Consider the following 20531-nt stretch of genomic DNA (forward strand, 5'->3'; position numbering starts at 1 on the left):
TTCAGAATGCATTAGGACAAAACTGATGCGTTTTTTTCCGGTATTGAAATCCGGTAAAGGGTAAAGAATAATGCTACTGTGAAAGTACCCTTAGCTATGCTGGGTGCTGCTGCATCTTTTTGTGTATTTGATTCTCCATTAACTCTCAGGATGCAGCAGGAAATGGCTGAACAGGGGACTCCTGTTCTCCAAATAGCCCTAGGATATGCCATAGAGTTATATAGTGACATAGTTTTTTTTCCCTGGAGTACATGTTGGAATCAAAGTCACCTCTCAGTAGCCTAAAATGCAATATATATCTGAATGTCCCTAAGAACAGAACTTGTTACAAGTAAGGTTCCACTATATGCTCTGAGCAAATTGAGCATTTGTATTAGGTTAGTTCATTTAAAGGGTTTCTACCACCAGAAGTACTGTTATGTAGCTGACTCACAGTAGCGATGCGCTAATGTCAGCACTACATAACAGTATGTGTTTTACCTTTCTCCCTGCAGCCGTTCTGATAAAAATAAGCCTCTAGGTGCTATTTGGGCGTAAAATCAGAACCTAGACGCTCCGTCTACTCATCCTTTATCCCGCCCAGGTCCCCTGTTCTGCCCGCCCCGCTCCTCTTGATTGATGTCACGTGAATGATGCGCTCCTGGTGCTGGATTCCTCACTGCGCCTGCGCCGACTACGTCACAGTGAGGAAGCCGGCACCAGGAGAGCGGCCTTCACTCACTGTGCCTGCGCCGAATACAGAAGTGAACGGCGCAGGTGCGGAATGGCGCGGCGCGATGCTGCGAACTGTGACATCAATCAAGAGGAGCGGGGCGGGCAGAACAGGGGACCTGGGCGGGATAAATGGTGAGTAGACAGAGCCTCTAGGTGCTGATTCTATGCCAACATTAGCATATTATAAAAGTGCTTATTTTATCAGAACGGCTGCAGAGAGAAATGTAAAAAAACATACTGTTATGTAGTGCTGACATTAGCACATTGCTAATGTCAGTCAGCTACATAACAGTATTTCTGATGGTAGAAACCCTTTAACCAGGCCATTTTACCCCCTTCCTGACCAGGTCTAATTTTACAAATCTGACATATGTCACTTTATGTGATAACAACTTTGGAACACTTTTATTTATCCAAACCATTCAGAGATGTTTTCTCGTGACACATTGTACTTCATGACAATATATTTCACCTTTATTTATGGAAAAATACCAAATTTACCAAATTTCCCAAAAATTTGGAATAAAAATTTCTATTTCTCAGCAGCACTTTTAGTCCGGCTGCCTCTCGCCGTGCACTGCCGTGCTGCTGCCGAAACTCCACCACCGCCTGCATTATAGTCAATAGGGACAGAGCAGCAGTCTGGGGGCACACGTGAACTAGTGGCAGGACGGATTCACCCGCCGGAACAGCATGCCGGAGTTCCCTGCCACTAGTGTGAAACTAGCCTAAAACAGAAAGTGATACCTCATAAAATATTTATTCCTTAACATTCCCCATATGTCTACTTTATGTTGGCATCATTTTGTAAATGTCATTTTTTTTTTTTAGGACGTTAGAAGTCTTAAAATTTTATAAGTGATGGCAGGGAAAACAGCCCGATGCCTTCCTTCGGCATCGTGGCTGCCTTCTGTGACAGCCTGTGAGATCCAGGCCCCCAGTGTATTAAAGTATTACAGTGCGTAATACACTTACAGCCAATGCATTACAATACAGAAGTATTGTAATGCACTGTAAAGGGGATCAGACACCCAAGTGGGACAAAAAATAAAGTGAAAAAAGTAGTTAAAAAAATTAAGTTTTACAAAAAAAAAAGCAAAAATAAAAAAAAATAAGCGTCCTTTTCCCAAAATAAAGTAAAAAAAATTGAGATAAAAAGAAAAGTAGACATATTAGGTATCACCACATTTGTATCGACCGCCTTTATAAAAATATCACATGACCTAACCCCGCGCCTGCGCCATCCATTTTAGTATGAGTGAAGGACTGCGCCTAATACTAAAATGGACGGCGCAGGTGCAGGATTTGCAGGGCACAGAGACCGAGGATGTCAATCACCTTTACAAGGGCGTGGCAAACGGTGAGAGAACGCAACCTCTAGGTGCTGCAGCAACGCCCCACTAACTCCTAGAGGCTCATTTGCATATTATACATGTCATTATTTAGCGCGAACGGCGGCAGGCAGGGAGATGTGTCATACAGTTATGTTCTGCTAACATTAGCACATCGCTAATGTCAGCCAGCTACATAACGATTTTTCTGATGACAGAAACCCTATAAGATAGTTTGTAAAATCAGTTTTGAATACATGGAGAGGTGTAGTTTCTAAAATGGGGCCATTTATGGGTGGTTTCTATCAGTTAAGCCTCACAAAGTGACTTAAAAAGTGGGTTTTGGAAATTTTCTGAAAAATTTCAAGATTTACTTCTAAACTTATAAGCCTTGTAATGTTCCAAAAAAAGAAAATGTAAATTTACAAAATGATCCAAACATAAAATATACATTTGGGAAATATAAAGTAATAACTATTTTAGGAGGTATCAGTATGTGTTTTAAAAGCACAGAAAATGGAAATGTAGAACATTTTTAGTAAATTGTTTACTTTTTTTATAAATAAAAATGAAGTATTTTGACTCAAATTTACCAGTGTCATGAAGTACAATATGTGACGAGAAAACAATCTCAGAATAAGTAAAAGCTTTTAAAGTTATCACCACATAAAGTGACGCAAAAATTAGTCTGAGATTTAGGGCTATGCATGGGCACTGACCGTGGCCCAGCCGCATGGGGATCGCGGGCCCATTTACTTGAATGGGTCCGCAATCTGTCCATTCCGCAAAAAGATAGAACATGCTCTATCTTTTTGCAGTGCAGAGGCACGGAACGGAACCCCAGAAAGCACTCCGTAGTGCTTCCGTTAAGTTCCGTAGTGTTTCGTGCTTCCGTTCCGCATCTCCGGACGCACACTGAACGGTGCCCGTGTATTGCGGATCCGCAAGTGAGGGCCACAATACGGCAACGGGCAGCACATGTTTGCGTTAAAGATCCCTTAAGGTGAAAGGTGGCTTGGTACTGAAGGGGTTAAACGGCATTAAAATTATTGTGAAAATAGCTTAGAAATGTTATTAAATAATAAAAGAAGTCATACTCATCTAAGGCTAAGTTCACACCAGCGTTCAGCCTTTCCGTTCTCCTGGTACTGCATGCAGGACTTTTGTCTCCGCTCCAAAATCATCTTCTGAGCGTAAACCTAACGGACCCCATTATAGTCTATGGGGTCCGTAGGCTCCGCTCGCCTCAGTTATGTGCCCAATCCGTCCTTTCCGTTCTCCTGCTCCTATAACGGAGCAGTAGAACGGAAAGGCTGAACGCTGGTGTGAACGAGGCCTTACCAATCCTCCACCACTCCAGTTCCAAAACCTTCTGCTCCCACTGAATACAGACATGTGACTGCTGCAGCCAATCACTGGCTGTAACAGGTCACCACTGTAGCCAGTGAGCAATCATAAGTTCAGGTTGAAAGGAAGCAGGAGGTAACCAACAGGGAACAGGGAAGTGCTGGGACCAAAGTGGCAGGAGAATGGTAAGGTATGACTTCTTGTGTCATATTATAAAATTTTAGGCTACTTTCACACTGGCGTTTTGAATTCCGCTTGTGAGAACCGTTTCACGGCTCTCACAAACGGTTCAAACGGATCAGTTCAGCCCCAATGCATTCTGAATGGATAAGGATCCGTTCAGAATGCATCAGTTTGGCTCCATTCCGCTCTGAATGCGGACACCAAAACGCTGCTTGGAACGTTTTGGTGCCCGTCTAACGATGCGGAGCCAAATGGATCAGTTTCTTACTTACAATGTAAATCAATGGGGACGGATCCTTTTTCACAGACACAATATGGTGCAATTGAAAACAGATCCGTCCCAAATAGATTTTTAATGTAAGTCAGGACCAGATCCGTTTTGACTTAGACTTTTATTTTAAAGAATAATGCAAACAGATCCGTTCTGAACGGATACAAGCGTTTGCATTATAGGTGCGGATCAGTCTGTGCAGATACCAGACAGATCCGCACCGAACGCAGGTGTGAAAGAAGCCTTAGGCGGTTTCAAAGTAATTTTTCACGGGCTAACAACTTCTTGAAATTGCTTTTCCAGGATGTTTTATTGATGGCCTATCTTTAGGATAGGCCATCAATGTAGGATCAGAGGGCATCTGATCAGCAGATGAACAAGGCCATTCACTGCAAATTTTAGCCTCAAATCAATTAAACACTGAACTTAGTTTATAACGTGTTTATATTTCATGGAAGCACTTGCGAATGGTAAGAGCAATGTGGTTTACTTCTCACTGATGCTACTATTATTTATTATTGTACTGTTGTAGTTATTATTACTATTACAGTTATTCTGCTTTAGTTTCACACAGAACAATAGAATTACGAGAAAGAATCCCCTGTTCTGCTAGCACTTTGGAAATAATAAATACTGGCACTTTGCATGTTCCTTTAAACTACATCAATAGGTGAGCGTGAAAAGCCAGGACATTAACATTCAAATTATAAGGTGAGCATCTAGGTTGCTTTAAGTTGCTTTGTGAAGTATCTTTTGTCAGCAATTATTTTTGAACATATTCAGTGCAGTAAATAGCACATACTGCATCTTCTATAACACTGAAAGCATACATTAACATGATAACTAGGCACAATCCTTTAAGTCATTTTCCTAGTCACTGAATTTTTTATGCCTTTCTGATCTTAATAAGAAAACAAAGCAACCAGTAACATTATCACACTGAAATGCTCTAGAAAAGTGTTCAGGTACAACAAAACAGAAACTTGAAAGGACTCTCCAATTTGTTCCAGGAAAAAAATATTCACTGCTTTGTAATGAAAATAGATGACTCTGATTTCCAGCTCAGATGCAGATGTACTGCTTCAGCAGAAGGAACATGAACAACTCCAAAGTGCTCATAAAAACAGTTATGGTGTTAATTTGGCCTACATAAAAAGAAATAGATTTGCTTTACCTTTAAGATAGAAAACACCAAATAATTTCAATTAAAATACAGTGGGGGTAGATTTACTAATGAAAATTAGGCCGAATTGACACTTTTTGTGCAGTGCTCGACAAACAGACGTGGCTTACGGTGTGTTCACACCATGTTTTATGCCTCCATTTGATATACGTTAGGAAAAAATTAGATAAGTGCTGATTACTTGCTCACTGACGAACAGGAGCCATTGCACAATCATCCCACATGACTTGATCCCATTTTTGAGGTTTCATGTGGCTAAAAAAAAACTTTGCTTTAATCCGGCTTTTATGCCCCTCCTACATGCACAAATTGGAGCTAGGTGCTAGAAAACATGATCATTTGAAGATTTTAGCAACACCTGTTACTTCCTCGATTTGTAGAACCTTACAGTTAGTCTTTCTTGGTGTTGCATATTCAATGCTGACGATTGTATTAAACAATATTAGTAAATCAGCCCCAATGTACAACATTTCTTTTTTTTAAAGATAAGCTACTGGCATAAAATGGAAGAGCCATGAGGACAATCATTTGCCACTCCTCAAATACCATGCTTCTTCCCACCACATACTATTTTAAAAAGAACAAAAGTCATTACACCTGACACCTGCAATAGGTTTGTGAGAAAGTACTTTTTGCCGTACTTTCATACATAAATGCAAAAATAAAATTCAGCTTTTTTTCCCGAAACAATACAATGTCTGTCCACAGGCTTTGTTTAGCATTGCAGCTCATCCACATTAAAATAGGCAGGGCTAAACTGCAATTTCATTGTGGCTTGTGTACATTGTGCTGGGATCACTTGTTTTAACTTACCCTTGCATCAGTAAGTATGGCCGTTTTCTGTGATCTGAACTAAAATACAGATGTAGTAAAGTTAACACTCAAACTCTTAACTCAAATTTCTTAACTCATCATGATATCATTTAACAAAAACCATTGAAAAGCAAGGTGTCAGCTTAACAGAACTAGTTTAGGTAAAACATCTAGTTAAGCATGTGTGTTAACTCTACTACATCTGTACCAGACACAGCCCAACGTGGAACTGTTTTTGAAATAAAAGGTAGACCTTTTTTTTTTTGTAATACAGAACCAACCCTTTAAAGAGAACCTGTCACATGGTTTTTGGACACAAAATCACCAGCATGCTGTTAGGCAGTTGAGGTTTAGGGTCCCAAAGTTAGTTATATCAAACCTGCTCGTCCCTGCAAAGTATAGTAAATGAAGCTCCAATTTACCGGGAGATGAGTTAGGGGCGTTGTCTGCATGCACACTGCGTTAGTGAAGAAGAGGACATACGTCTTACTTCCCTGCGCACATCATACACACACTAAACTGCAGAAAAGGAATAAAAACAGGTGGTGCAGATGGAAGACATTTGACTCTTTTTACAAGCAGGGTCCATGTCAGGGTGGCATTAGCCTAAAAATAACCTTGAGCTGTTCAATAAAAGACAATTAGGCTAAAGGACTGTCTGTAACGTTACCTGCTGTGATCATGCATTTTTACATTTACATAAACAAGTGACGTCGGAGCAGATGTACAGTAACAGACTTTCTACAGCTGGAAACATTTTGAAGCTAAATCAAAGGACCAATATCATGTTGCACACAAACTGAAATGTACTGGCTGCTGAAAAATACAAACAAGATATTTTATTCAAGCATGAGAAAAGTAGAGAGAATGTGATTTAAGCCAAAATACCAGCCGTGTATTTTGGGACTGTGACAAGCAAGGAATTCCTCAGGAACTTGCAGCTACAAGTTTTACAACATGGTAAATCAGTTTTTTTATACTTAACAGTTAAGAGACTGTTTCATTAAAGGGAATGTATCTAGATTTTTCTTACCAATTTACACAATTTTTTTTTTTTTCTTTATTGCTTTTATTATCGGATTTCTGTACATGTTTGAGGGTGCCATCTTGACTGAGCTGCTGCTCTGTTAACAGTATTTGGAGATTTAGTTTACGGCAGCCACATGAAAACATAGAAAACTGCAGTCTGGAGATAACTTCTGTGGGACTGTATTGTAGGTATGCTCTTTGACCTGTGCAAAGGTCATTGTGCAGGGAGGGTAACATGGTAAGCTGCGCCCATCACCTATTGTAAATGGTGAATCCTGTGTTATCCAAATATAGAAGTTTCCTTTACCATAATGCTGCCTATGGCAATAATGGCATGGTCGCTGAAAAATGATCTCTACAGAACAGTAAGTATCTGTACGTTATAAGGCTTAAGGTGCATTTATACTGTGCCGATGAGCAGATAACTATTGGGAAAGAAACATTCACTGTATAAGGATGAGCGGTTGCTACTGTCATTGCTCATCTTCATACAAATTCATTGTTTCTGGGTATCAGATCGCTGTTCACACAGCAAAATCTGCTGCCCAGAAACAATAATCGAGGTGTCCACACCAAAGATCATTTCACCCAGTGAACAATTTGTGGTACCTTTACATGGGTTGATTATCTTTCGTATAAGATATCTGACCCAAACATTGCACCAAAAACGTGATTTAAAAAATAAGTGATGACATTCCATTGAAGTCAATAAGTGATCTAAATGTCCTTAAAGGGCTTCTACCACCAGAAGTACTATTATGTAGCTGACTCACAGTAGCGATGTGCTAATGTCAGCACTACATAACAGTATGTGTTTTACCTTTCTCCCTGCAGCTGTTCTGATAAAATAAGCACTTTCATAATATGCTAATAAGCCTCTAGGTGATACGTAAAATCAGCACCTAGAGGCTCTGTCTACTCACCCTTTATCCTGCCCAGGTCCCCTGTTCTGCCCGCCCCGCTCCTCTTCATTGATGTCACGGTTCGCAGCATCGCTCATGAAATCCCACGCCTGCGCCGTTCACTTCTGTATTTGGCGCAGTGAGTGAAGGCCAGTTTCCTGATGCTGGCTTCCTCACTGTGACGTAGTCGGCGCAGGTGCAGTGAGGAATCCGGCACCTGGAGCGCATCATTCACTCACTGTGCCTGCGCCGAATACAGAAGTGAACGGCGCAGGATTTCGTGAGCGATGCTGCGAACCGTGACATCGTTCAAGAGGAGCAGGGCGGGCAGAACAGGGGACCTGGGCGGGATAAAGGGTGAGTAGATGGAGCCTCCCTCTAGAAAAATAAAGTTAAAAAATGATCAGCAAGATGTTACTTTTCATATTTTTGTCTTACCCTATTGCGATCAAGAACTTGGTAAGAGGAAGGGGAGAGGGGAGATAACAGGGATACTTCTATCAGTTGTAATTAATACAAGTCCAGACCATTATCCTTCATATTAATGCCAAGTCTCTAGGCTATGATCCCTTATTTTATGGAACATGTCCAAGTATGGGTATAATCCCTCAAAAATGGGCCATCTTTACTTTAATAAATCATATCTTAATCTTCAAGAAAAAACTGAGGTATAATAAATGCTGAAAAGGAGAAACCTTCATTGAGGCCTACCGGGCTCATAGTATTCACTCTATGAATCCACCGAGCCTCATTTTGCAATAATTTTTGGTCGAGATTGCCCCCCTAGGTCCTAGCTTTATCCTCTCTATCCTCCCAAAACGCAGCAAGTTCATATTCTTATCATGGACGGATCTGATATGTCTTGAGATCGATGTGTCCTTCTCGGTCACTATAGCGCTTAAATGCCCAGAGATACGACGTCTTAGTTCCTGTGTCGTCTTACCGACATATCATTTCGGACATGGACATGCCACTATATATATCCCCCTGGGGTTTTACAGGTAATCAATTGTCCGATTTCATATTTTTGTCATCATTAGGGTTAATAAAGTATTGTATTCGTGGGACATATTTGAAAAAGGAACAGTCTCCACAGGGTGCTGAGCCTCTGTATTTTTCCTTGTCTCCTATATTCCTAGTTTGCGCATCATGGAAAAAGCTGCGAAACAAATGATCCTTCAGATTTGGACCCCTTTGGTAAATAATATTTGGGTTCAGAGTAAGAACAACTTCCAATTCTCTATCTGACTGTATCACATGCCACTGTTTTTTGAGAATCTGATACATTTCTTTGTTATAACCAGCCAACGTGCCAATACACCTGATTATGTTATTATCTTTTTTGGAAGGGGTTTTCAATAGATCCTCTCATTTCACGGCTTTGCCTCTATTGAAAGCCCTTTTAAGGGGACGTGTAGGATAACTCCTATTCTGAAATCTTTTAAAAAGTTATTTGCTTTCTTTCAAGAATGACATATCGCTAGAGCAATTACGTTGCGCTCTTAAAAATTGGCCCATAGATATCCCTCTCTTCAAAGGAGAGGGATGCCAACTTGTCCAATGTAAATAACTGTTGGTGGATGTGGGCTTTCTATAAACTTCCGTGCACAGATAGCCTTCCTCAGACTTAATTTATTTTTAAATCTAGGAAGTAGATCTCCTTTTCTTGTATTTCAAAAGTATATTTCATTCCTATATTATTATTGTCTAGAGCTTGTGCAAAGTCATGAAAAGGAATTGGTCTCCATCACAGGGACAGAGAATGTCGTCTATATACCTACACCAAAAGAGAATGTGGCAGGTATATAATGACATCTCATCCGTAAACACCAAGTGATTTTCCCACTATTCTAGAAAGAGATTAGCATAAGTCGGGGCATAGGGCCGTCCCCATTGCGGTCCCATTATCTGTTTATAAAAGGTGACCTGAAATTGTGTGCCCGCCAAAATAAATTCCAACAGTGACAGAACAAAATCATTGTGCTGTTGAAAAATGTTTGTGCTAAGGAAGTCTGAGGAAGGTGACCTGTGCACGGAAGTTTATAGAAAGCCCACAGTTATTTACATTGGACGAGTTGGCATCCCTCTCCTTTGAGGAGAGAGAGGACGACGGGCCAATATTTAAGGGCACAACGTAATTGTAAAAGAACTTTTAAAAAGATTTCGGAATAGGGGTTATCCTACACGTCCCCTTAAAAAGGCTTTCAATAGAGCCAAAGCCGTGAAATTAGAGGATCTATTGAAAACACCTTCCAAAAAAGATAATAACATAATCAGGTGTATTGGCACGTTTGATGGTTATAACAAAGAAATTTATCAGACTCTCAAAAAACAGTGGCATGTGATACAGTCAGATAGAGAATTGGAAGTTGTTCTTACTCTGAACCTAAATATTACTTACGGAAGGGGTCCAAATCTGAAGGATCATTTGGTTCACAGCTTTTTCCATGATGCGCAAACTGGGAATATAGGAGACAAGTAAAAATACAGAGGCTAAGCACCCTGTGGTCAAATATGTCCCACAAATACGATACTTTACTAACCCTAATGATGACAAAAATATGAAGTCAGACAATTATTACCTGTAAAACCCAAGGGGTAATATATATAGTGGCTCCTATAGAGACCGAGAAGGACACATCGATCTCAAGACATATCAGATACGTCCATGATAAGAATATGAACTTGCTACGTTTTGGGGGGATAGAGAGGATAAAGCTAGGACCTAGGGGGGGGCAATCTTGACCAAAAATTATTGCAAAATGAGGCTTGGTGGATTCATAGACTGAATACTATGAGCTCGGTAGGCCTCAATGAAGGTTTCTCCTTTTCAGAATTTATTTGACGAGTGTTATACCTCTGTTCTTTCGTGAAGATTAAGATATGATTTATTAAAGGATAACTGTCATATTATTATTTTTTTGCTAAAGTGTAGGGCAAACGATAGGTGACAATTTTGCAATAGACTTTATTTAGCCAAAACATTTATTTTTGGTAGAAAACTGGGGCTGAAATGGCCCTTAGCGGCACTCTTCAAATGAGCGTTGCTAAGGGCCATCCGTCTCCTATTAGAAAAGGGGAGACGGGCTGTGCAGACACTGTGTTTCTGCCTCCCGTGCTACCCTGGGAGACAGAAGACTGAGCACAGGAGTCTTAGGAGTTAAAATTACAATTATACTCCCCCTTTCTATGCAATCTAATGCTCCGTTACATTCACTGACCTGCGATCCCTGCGATAATAATTCATGAAGCAGCCGCTGGAAGTAGAAGCACTGTGCGCAGTGAGCCGGCTGCTGCTTCATGAGATGTTTTAATATGAAGGATAATGGTCTGGACTTAGTTTTAATTACAACTGATAGAAGTATCCCTGTTATCTCCCCTCTTCCCTTCCTCTTACCAAGTTCTTGATCGCAATAGGGTAAGACAAAAATATGAAAAGTAACATCTTGCCGATCATTTTTTAAGGCTACTTTCACACTTGCTTTCGGAGCGGATCCGTCTGGTATTTGTACAGACGGATCCACTCCTATAATGCAAATGATGGCATCCGTTCAGACGGAACCGTTTGCATTATATTTCACTTAAAAAGTCTAAGTACAATTTGCATTCAGACGGATCTGTCCAGACTTTACATTGAAAGTCAATGGGGGGCGGATCCGTTTGAAAAATGCACCATATTGTGTCACCTTCGAACGGATCCGCCCCCATTGACTTCCATTATAACTCTGGATGGATCCGTTTGCCTCCGCACGGCCAGGCGGACACCCGAATGCTATAAGCAGCGTTCGGGTGTCCGCCTGCTGAGCGGAGCGGAGGACAGACGGTGCCAGACTGATGCATTCTGAGCCTTCAAACGGAACTCACAAGCGGAGCCCCGAATGCTAATGTGGAAGTAGCCTAACTTAGGGATTATTTTTCTAGAGGGGAATGACATATATATTCAAATGAAAAGTAGGAATGGGGTTTTCACTACATGAGGAGTAGTGGTCTCTTTGATTGCTTATAACCATTTATGTTGGATTAAATATTTATAGGTGGCCTGACCGTAATTTTTGACATTTTTTCACAATAGGAATTATTATATTAGTTGGTTTTAGGTTGTAATATAAATAACATGATGACAAATACATAATAATTAATAAATCTTATATTAATTAATTTATGAATGGTTATGATATAAAAAATAAAAAAATATCTAGACCACCAGTAAGTTAAAGGTATGTATGGATTTAATTCAGGGGTTAAATCAGCTATAAGAAAGAATAGTCTAACCTATTATCCATATTGAATAGTACTGGTTAAATATCAAAGTCTACGTACATGTGCAGACCATATTAGGAAGGATTTGGAATTTGACTAAGTCCTCTGACGTGCTCTGAGTATAATGGAATGAAATGAAGAAGTCCCAGCGCAATCGCAGTAGACAAGTTCGTAGCGATGTAACTACGATCCTGCGATCAACATCAGCTTGATTCCAAGTAAGAGTCCTATGGGTTCTCCCGCTTTTCAATCACTTGAGCGGGGATGTAGCATAGGATAGAGATGAGGGAGAACCCGCCCTATCTATACAAATCACCACTAACCTAAGCGCTCATGTTGACAGTAGCTCCTTAACCCCTGAGGGCGGCAAAACATTTCGGGGGTGCTGCAATTAGCTTTTAGATAAAATAGACGTCCTAGTCTCACTGAGCAGCGGAGCGTACTGCAGATGCTCCGTGCAAATAAGGCTACTTTCACACTGGCGTTTTGGCTTTCAGTTTGTAAGATCCGTTCAGGGCTCTCACAAGCGGTCCAAAACCGATCAGTTTGGCGCTAATGCATTCTGAATGGAAAAGGATCCGCTCAGAATGCCTCAGTTTGCCTCCGATCAGTCTCCATTCCGCTCTAGGAGGATAGTAAACTAGGCGACTATTTTTTTTTTTTTAATAACTGGGCACTATATATTTTAGTGTTATTTTATAAAAGGTTAAGTTTTATAACAGGCCAGAAACAGGAACTTTATAGCTTTCGGCTATTGAACTTCTTAGATTTTAATTTTCCTGGGCCGCCTTGGATCGTTTTTTGTCTATTTAAGCCAGAATCTAGATGCAATATAGACAATCACAGTACATTATTAAGTGCTATGTATTAACATTTTCTATATGATAAATGCCATTCGCTAAAGTGAGACAATTCCTTTAATCACAGCTTTGCTGAATGAAAATATGGATGCAGAAACCACACAGATGATCTATGTCCTTTCAGCATCCATCTGTCTGTTCCACAAAAAGATAGAACATGTCCGGCAAAATGGCAACCACAGACCCATTGATGTCAATGGGTCCACCATAAACACGGATGCAACACAAAGGGTTCCCGTCTTTTGCAGTTTACATACCGCCTAACAGGTACGGTCGTGTGCATGAGGCCTTAAGATCAGACCCTCTGGTTCTTGTTTGAAAAGTCAAAATACAAAACTAATGTCTGCAAGAGAATGTAAAATGTGGAACTGCTTTACACTGCCCCTGCTTTTGTGATAGGGCTGTCAGTTATGTAAGCTGTCAATGAGTCAAGTGCAGATGGGAGCTAACCCTTAACTTTAGTTGATATTATGGTTCTGAGCATCTTGTGATCAAGAAAGGATTAAGAGAGAATATGTAGAATATAAGCACATGATGTCATCTATAAAAAAAAGTTTCAAGCTTTATAGAACATACATAATATACAAAGGCATAGAGCAGCTAAACGAGTGTATATAGGTTTGCTGGTACTATAACACCATATTTACAGTGTTATTGGCATGGATACAATATCTCTTAAAGGAACACCAAACCTAGAAAAATATGGTATAATAAATATACTTACTTTTTATAATGGAATCTGACTTATTCACCAACATAGAGCAATCTTCTAAATCTGTTTGTACACCCTTATTCTTGAAGTACCGACTTTCATTTGTGTTTTCCACATCCATATTGTTCTTTTCACATTTTTCTAAAATAAAAAGTTAACAGGATAAAATAAGAGATTTGATAATAGCGCGACAGAAATCAGTTAATGTTATTTCTGTACTTGGCTTAAGCTCAGCTTTTTCAGTAACCACGACCACCGCTGGCCATGGCATACAAGGATTATCCCAACCACAAACTTTGTTAACTCTTTAGGTGCCCCAAGGGAACCTGTCAGCTGCAAAAGCCATCCCAAACTGCCAGCAGTACCTTCAAGTAGCCGGCAGTGAGTTTCGAATGATGATTTTCTTACTGCATTCTGATCAGGCAGAAGTATAAAAAACTTTATTTTATCCTCCATCCGTGCTATTGAGGCCTCCTTGCTTCAAGTCAAGGTAACCGCACCCCCTTCCCTGCCCCTTCGCTGTGACTGACCACGCTTATGCCCGACAGCCGGCTGACTTTGCCGAACAGCCAGCTTTCATTCACAGGAGAAGGGGCAGGGAAGGGGGCGCGGTTACCTTGAGTTGAAGCAAGGAGGCCGCTGCCCCCTTGACTTCAAGTCTCACTGGAAAATAGCGCGAACGGAGGATAAAAGAACGTGTTTAATACTTCTGCCTCATCAGAATGCAGTAAGAAAATCATCCTTAGAAACTCAAGGCCGGCTACTTGAAGGTACTGCTGGCGGTTTGGGATGGCTTTTGCCGCTGACAGGTTCCCTGTAAATGAAAATGGGAATGAAATTTGAAAAATTCACTTTTTGTAGCAGATTTTAAATTTTAATGTATTTTTTTCTCAAACACATCAAGAGTTAACAGCCAAACAAAACCCAAAAGTTTACAGAAACACCCCATGTGTGCTCAAATAATGATGTATGGGTGCACAGCATTCTTCAGAGTGGAAGGAGCACCATATGGCTTTTGGAGAGAGGATTTAGCTGGAATGGTACTCGGGAGCTATGTCGCATATGAAGACACCCTGAATATTCATTTAATGGGTGAAAGTTAGATTTTAGTTTAAGGCCTGTATGAATAAAAGTATCCGTATTTGTAGATCCTAAAGTTATATTGTCCGTGTGGATTTCGTAAAAGAGATAGACCAGCTGAACAATAAATTCCAAGAAAAAGGCTACAAACTAACGGATTTACAACCTACAATAGATAAGGTAAAACAACTAAACCGTAATCTTCTACTAAAAGAGAACAAACACGGAACAGGTTTGATAACAACAAATATAAAAGGAAGAGGACTCAATATTCCTCTTATTACTAGTTACTAGTACAGGAGCAGGGAATTTTAGGAAAATCATTAGGCGTTATTGGGACATCCTAAAACAGGATAGTCTTATTGGTGACCAAATTCCATCAAAACCTAAATTCATTTTTAGGAAAGCCCCAAATTTAAATATCCTTATCGCTCCATCTATCAAGTCTAATAGTTTAACCAATAGGACCAATCACAATAGAATGGGTTTCTTCCCCTGCAAAACATGCCGGAATTGTAAAATTACCAGAGACCATACAAAAAACCCCATAAAAGCTTTAAATACCTTTCAAATAAAAAACTACATTACTTGCAATACGAGAGGAGTGATTTATTTTATTAAATGTCCCTGTGACAAATTGTATATAGGTAGAACAAAACGGTTACTAAAAACCAGGATAAGCGAGCATGTTACAAATATAATAAAAAAATTTTGATGGACATCCCTTATCTAGACATTATCAACAACACCATGCGGCAAAATTTCGGGGCTCTATTTTTGGAGGCTTGGAAAAAGTTATAGAAGACAAAAGGGGTGGCAACTTTATCAAAAAAAATGTCCAGAGCGGAAAGCAGCTGGATATTTAAATTAAATAGCCTAGCCCCCAATGGACTCAATCATTAAAAATCTAACTTTTTGCCTTCCAGTGAATTTACATAATCTGCATATTGGAGCCGCCTTGGAACTATCCTTTGGGTTCTTTTTCTCTCCCTGTGTGTAATAAGAGCAGGTGTTGCACAGAAGATCCTGGACGCCGAATCTGCAGTCTGCTCCCTCGCACCACACAGCTACTGGCCGGAGCAGTGTGAATGCTGGTAGGTGAGCAGTGAAGATTTGTTTTCTCCACACTTCCCTGCACACAGGAACGGGAACTGTGTAAGCATCCAAAGGACCTAGATCGTTTTTCCAGCTCACATCTAAAGAAAAGGCAATTACCACCGCAGTGATTATTTAATCGCATCGTCAATTGATACTTATTCTCTATTATAGCGGAACATCTATCTAACCACTGTACTCAATCTGTTATATTTCTACCTGCCAGTGTAAGTTTATACTGTAAGGTAACTACATTCTATAAATTTTGTACCCTGGGCGGCAGCAGCAAAGCCCGTTATATACACTGTGCAGCGGACCTCTAACTGGAGGTTGGTGTATTTTTTGTATGGGAGCGTGGGAGTGCTCTTGATTCTCTCTGTAGTTTCACAGAATTAGGAAATGCTTGGCTGTGAAAATGAAAAATTACAATTTTTTCCAGAAAAAGTTGCTTTACACCCATATTATTCACTTTCACAAGGGGAAACAGGACAAAATACACCCCACATTTTGTTCCCCATTTCCCCCAGAATATGCCAACATCTCATATGTGCTCAAAAAATGATGTATGGGTGCATGGCAGGGTTCAAAAGGGAAGTAGCACCATAGGGCTTTTGGAAGACAAATTTTGCAGGAGTGGCTTTCGGGAGCTATGTTGCATATGAAGACACCCTACGGTACCTCTAGACTGGAAACCCCCAAAAAGTGACCTCATTCCCAAAACTACACCCGTCAAGGAATATTTCAAGGTGTGTAGTGAGCACATTGACCCATCAGGCATTTCACAGAATTAGGAAACACTTGGCTGTGAAAAAGAAAAAGTTGCTTTACACCCACATTTTTCACTTTCACAAGGGGTAACAGGACAAAAATGCACCCCACATTTTGTTCCCCATTTGCCCCCGAATACGCCAACACCCCATATGTGCTCAAAAAAAATTATGTATGGGCGCACAGCAGACCTGAATTGGCAGACATTTATTTTAGGTGCCATGTCGCATTCAATAAATTCCTGAGGTCCCCAGAAATGAAAAACCCCAAGAAGTGACCCCATTTCGGAAAGAGCACCCCCGTACGAACATTTTAAATGCTAGAAAGGGCACTTTTCAGCAAAAAGGTGATTCACAGAAGGCAGAAATACTAGAGAAAGCATTTCAAAGCACACATTTGTAAAAATTAAACATTACTAGCAGACCCCAATTTTTCACTTTCACAAGGGGTTAAAGGAGAAAATGCACCCCAGTATATGTTCCCCATTTTCTCCCCATTTTGCAAACACCCCATATGTGCTTGTAGCCTGTTGTATTGGCGCACAGCAGGTCTCAAGAGGCAAAGTGCAAAAAATGTTTTTTGCAGGCCTGAATAAACAGACATGTATTTTAGGTGCCATGTTGCATTAAAGGGATTCTGGCACCTCGTTTTCGGTTATAGAGCTGCGGACATGCACGGCTAGATCGCCGCTAGTATACCGGTCCTATAGGGCTGTGTCCTTTAATTTTGTTAAAAAAATGATTTTAGAGATATGTAAATGAGCCTTGTAAGGTGCCCAAGGGGCTGTACAAACCTTCCTGGTGTTGAGCCACGCCCCCCTGTGAAGGAGCCCAGCACCGCCTATGTCCTCCGAATCTCCTCCTTTCGTCACAGATTGTCATAATCTCGCGATGCGCAAGCTCGCGCATGCGCAGTTCCTTCCCTGAGGCTGATGCCAGCACAGGGAAGGAACATTATACCGGCTCTGCACATGCGCGATCTCGCACATAGTGAGATTACGGCAATCTAACTGTGACAAAATGAGGAGATTCGGAGGACATAGGCGGTGCTGGGCTCATTCACAGAAGGGTGTGGCTGGTCACCAGGAAGGTTCGTACAGCCCCTTGGGCACCTTACAAGGCTCATTTACATATCTCTAAAATCATTTTTTAAACAAAATAAAAGGACACAGCCCTATAGGACCGGTATATTGCGGACATGCTAGCGGCGATCTAGCCGTGCATGTCCGCAGCTCTATAACCGAATACGAGGTGACAGAATCCCTTTAAATAAATTTCATAAGGTCCCCAGAAATGAAAAACCCCAAGAAGTGACCCCAATTCGGAAAAAGCACTCCCGTACAAACATTTTAAGTGGTAGATGTCACAGAAGGCAGAAACACTTGTTAATGGGTTTCAAAGCGCATATTTGTGAAAAAGACCCCAAATCTTCACTTTCACAAGGGGTTAAATGAAAAAATGCACCACAGTATGTGTTCCCCACTTTCTCCCCATTCAGGAAACACCCCATATGTGCTTGTAACCTGCTGTATGGGCGCACAGCAGGGCTCTAAAGGCAAACTGCAAAATATGGATTTTGCAGGCCTGAATAAACAGACATGGATTTTAGGTGCAATGTTGCAAGTTAAAAAAATTCCCCAGAAGGTCCCCAGAAATTAAAAACCCCAAGAAATTAGCCCATTTTGGAAATAGCACTCCCGTACGAACATTTTAAGGGGTTGAAAGGGCACTTTTGACCAAACAGGTGTATTACAGAAATTAATATGTAGTGGTGAAAAGTGGTATGTAAGCTCTGTGGACAAAATCAATTATAAGCTAGTAAAATTACAGGGTACATCAAGGATGAAATTATTTAATGGATGAGTGATAGATTCTGAAACAATTCATGATGCACAGCCCAGGTTTTTCAGGGCAGGTTTCGGAATGGTGAATGGTGTCTTTCATTATCCCCCTTTTGAAACACACGCTGCATCTTTTTTGGGTCCTTCCCTTCACCAGGAAAATGTTTCCCTGGTACAACTTGGGTACCGTTACTTGCAGAAGTACTGGGGCCCTCGATTGTTGGTTAGAAAAAATTAGGGCCTTTATCACCACCTCTTGTAAGAATGTTCTTGGATGGCCTCTAGATTTAAAAAGCACAAATGCATTGTACAGCACCAGGTGCACGGCCAGCTTTTTGTACCACACTTTTGTTTTTCGTGTGGCATTGTAGGGCATTGAAAGATCAACCTCCCCCATGTGTTTATTGTATTCCAGCATGCAATCTGCCTTGGGGACAGTGGTTGTGGTACCTCGTACAGTGGCAGGGGAGCTGGTGTTAGTGAATGGTGGTCAGTAAAAGGACATCCCTCTTGTCCTTGTACCTAACCACCAACATGTTCTCATTGAGGAGAGCATGGCTTTCTCCTTTTCTTAGTGGATGCCCTACCAGTGATCTAGGGAGGCCTCTCTGATTTTTCCATACTGTGCCGCACGCCACAGTACCTCTGGATGGAAGCTAGAGACTGGAACAGTGGTAGACGCGTAGTAATTAGCCACGTAGAGATGGTTACCCTTATCCAGCAGTGGGTGCAGTAAATCCCACACTATCTTCCCACTAACTCCTAGGACGGGGGGACATTCTGGGGGTTCAATCCAGGTGTCCCTCTCTTCGTAAACCTGGAACTTGTGAGTGTACCCAGAGCTACTCTCACAGATTTTATACATTTTTATGCCATACCTTGCCCGCTTGCTGGGCAGGTACTGGCGGAATCTTATCCTCCCTTTGAAAAGTAATAGGGATTCGTCTACACAGACATATATTTTCTGGGGTGTACACGTCTGAAAACTTTGCATTGAAGTGGTCAAGGATGGGCCTAATGTTGTACAGATGGTCAAATGCGGGGTCATTCTGGGGTGGGCACTGTGCATTATCGTTGCAATGCAAAAATTTCAGGATTGCTTGGAATCTATTACGGGCCATGGCTCTACTGTAAATTGGAGTGTGGTACAAGACATCCACACTCCAATACTGCGTAATCTTCGTTTTTTTTTTTTAACAAAGCCCATATGCAGCAAGAGCCCCCAAAAGGTCGTCATCTCTACTGCATTTTCTGGAGTCCAACCTAGGGGTCTAGCATAGGGCGATGTGGGGTTCTGGGAAATAAATTGCTAGGCGCATAAGTTTGTTTGGGTTACCTAAATCTTCAGAGAAAAAGATTCTAAAAAATGATTTTTCAGTGAAGCCCGCACAATGTATCTGAATTCCTGAGCTGCCCACAAACTCAGGAATTTGGGGCTGTTAATTGTCAGGGGGTGGGGATCCATATGGGGTCACTTCTGGGGGGCTGTCTCCACTATTACCCTAGGGCACCTTCTAGATGGTCCCTCATCACCGGATGATGATGGAGTAGAGGAAAGTGGCATCCTCTTCTCCCTCACTGGCCAACTCAGTATCAGAGGCAAGATATGTGTATGCCTCTTCAGCTGAGTAAACTCATTGGGACGGACAGCCATTTTTATTTTATTGGGGTGTAATGTGTGAAATATGTAAAACTTTATTTAGTGTAGGGTGTGTATGAGGTGCTTTCACACGTGAAGGGGCTTGTAATAAATTGGAAAATAAATTTAGGAGAAAAAAAATTAAAAATAAGCAAAAAAATATATATATTCTTTTCGGCACAAAAAAGTTTCTTCTGCAGACACAAAAAAAAAAAAGCTGTGAAAACTGAGCACACACGATCAGTAATGGATACTACTTATCGGTGCTCAGTGGTTGCAAAATGCATGCACACAGATGGCGTGTTCGTGCAAAATCCTAAACTGACACTAACTGAAATTGATAGATTATATATAATCTATTTGTGGTCAGGACTACTGATGACGAAAAACGTGGGGACAACTGAAAAGATCCGTGGACCTAACATGGCTGAAGTGTGCCCTTAGCCATTTGCGGGGGTAAGCCTACAAGGGGGCAAAAAAAACCAGACCAGTCAGGTAAAGAAG

At 41.0% G+C, this 20531-nt stretch overlaps 1 protein-coding gene across 5 annotated transcripts in view; it reads right to left on the minus strand.

The window, feature by feature from the left end:
• Positions 1-20531, minus strand: part of MDFIC (MyoD family inhibitor domain containing) — a 132285-nt gene that overhangs the window by 37874 nt on the left and 73880 nt on the right. For all 5 annotated transcript variants that reach the window (XR_006387835.1, XM_044280303.1, XM_044280301.1 and 2 more), the window contains exon 3: positions 13618-13746. Coding sequence is in view for 4 of the 5 variants with exons in the window: in XM_044280303.1 (XP_044136238.1) it covers positions 13618-13746 (129 nt within the window). In the remaining variant the exon portion in view is untranslated. The remainder of the gene's footprint in view (positions 1-13617; positions 13747-20531) is intronic.

The sequence above is a fragment of the Bufo gargarizans genome, chromosome 2 (assembly GCF_014858855.1).
Source record: "Bufo gargarizans isolate SCDJY-AF-19 chromosome 2, ASM1485885v1, whole genome shotgun sequence".
Classification (NCBI taxonomy): Eukaryota; Metazoa; Chordata; class Amphibia; order Anura; family Bufonidae; genus Bufo; species Bufo gargarizans.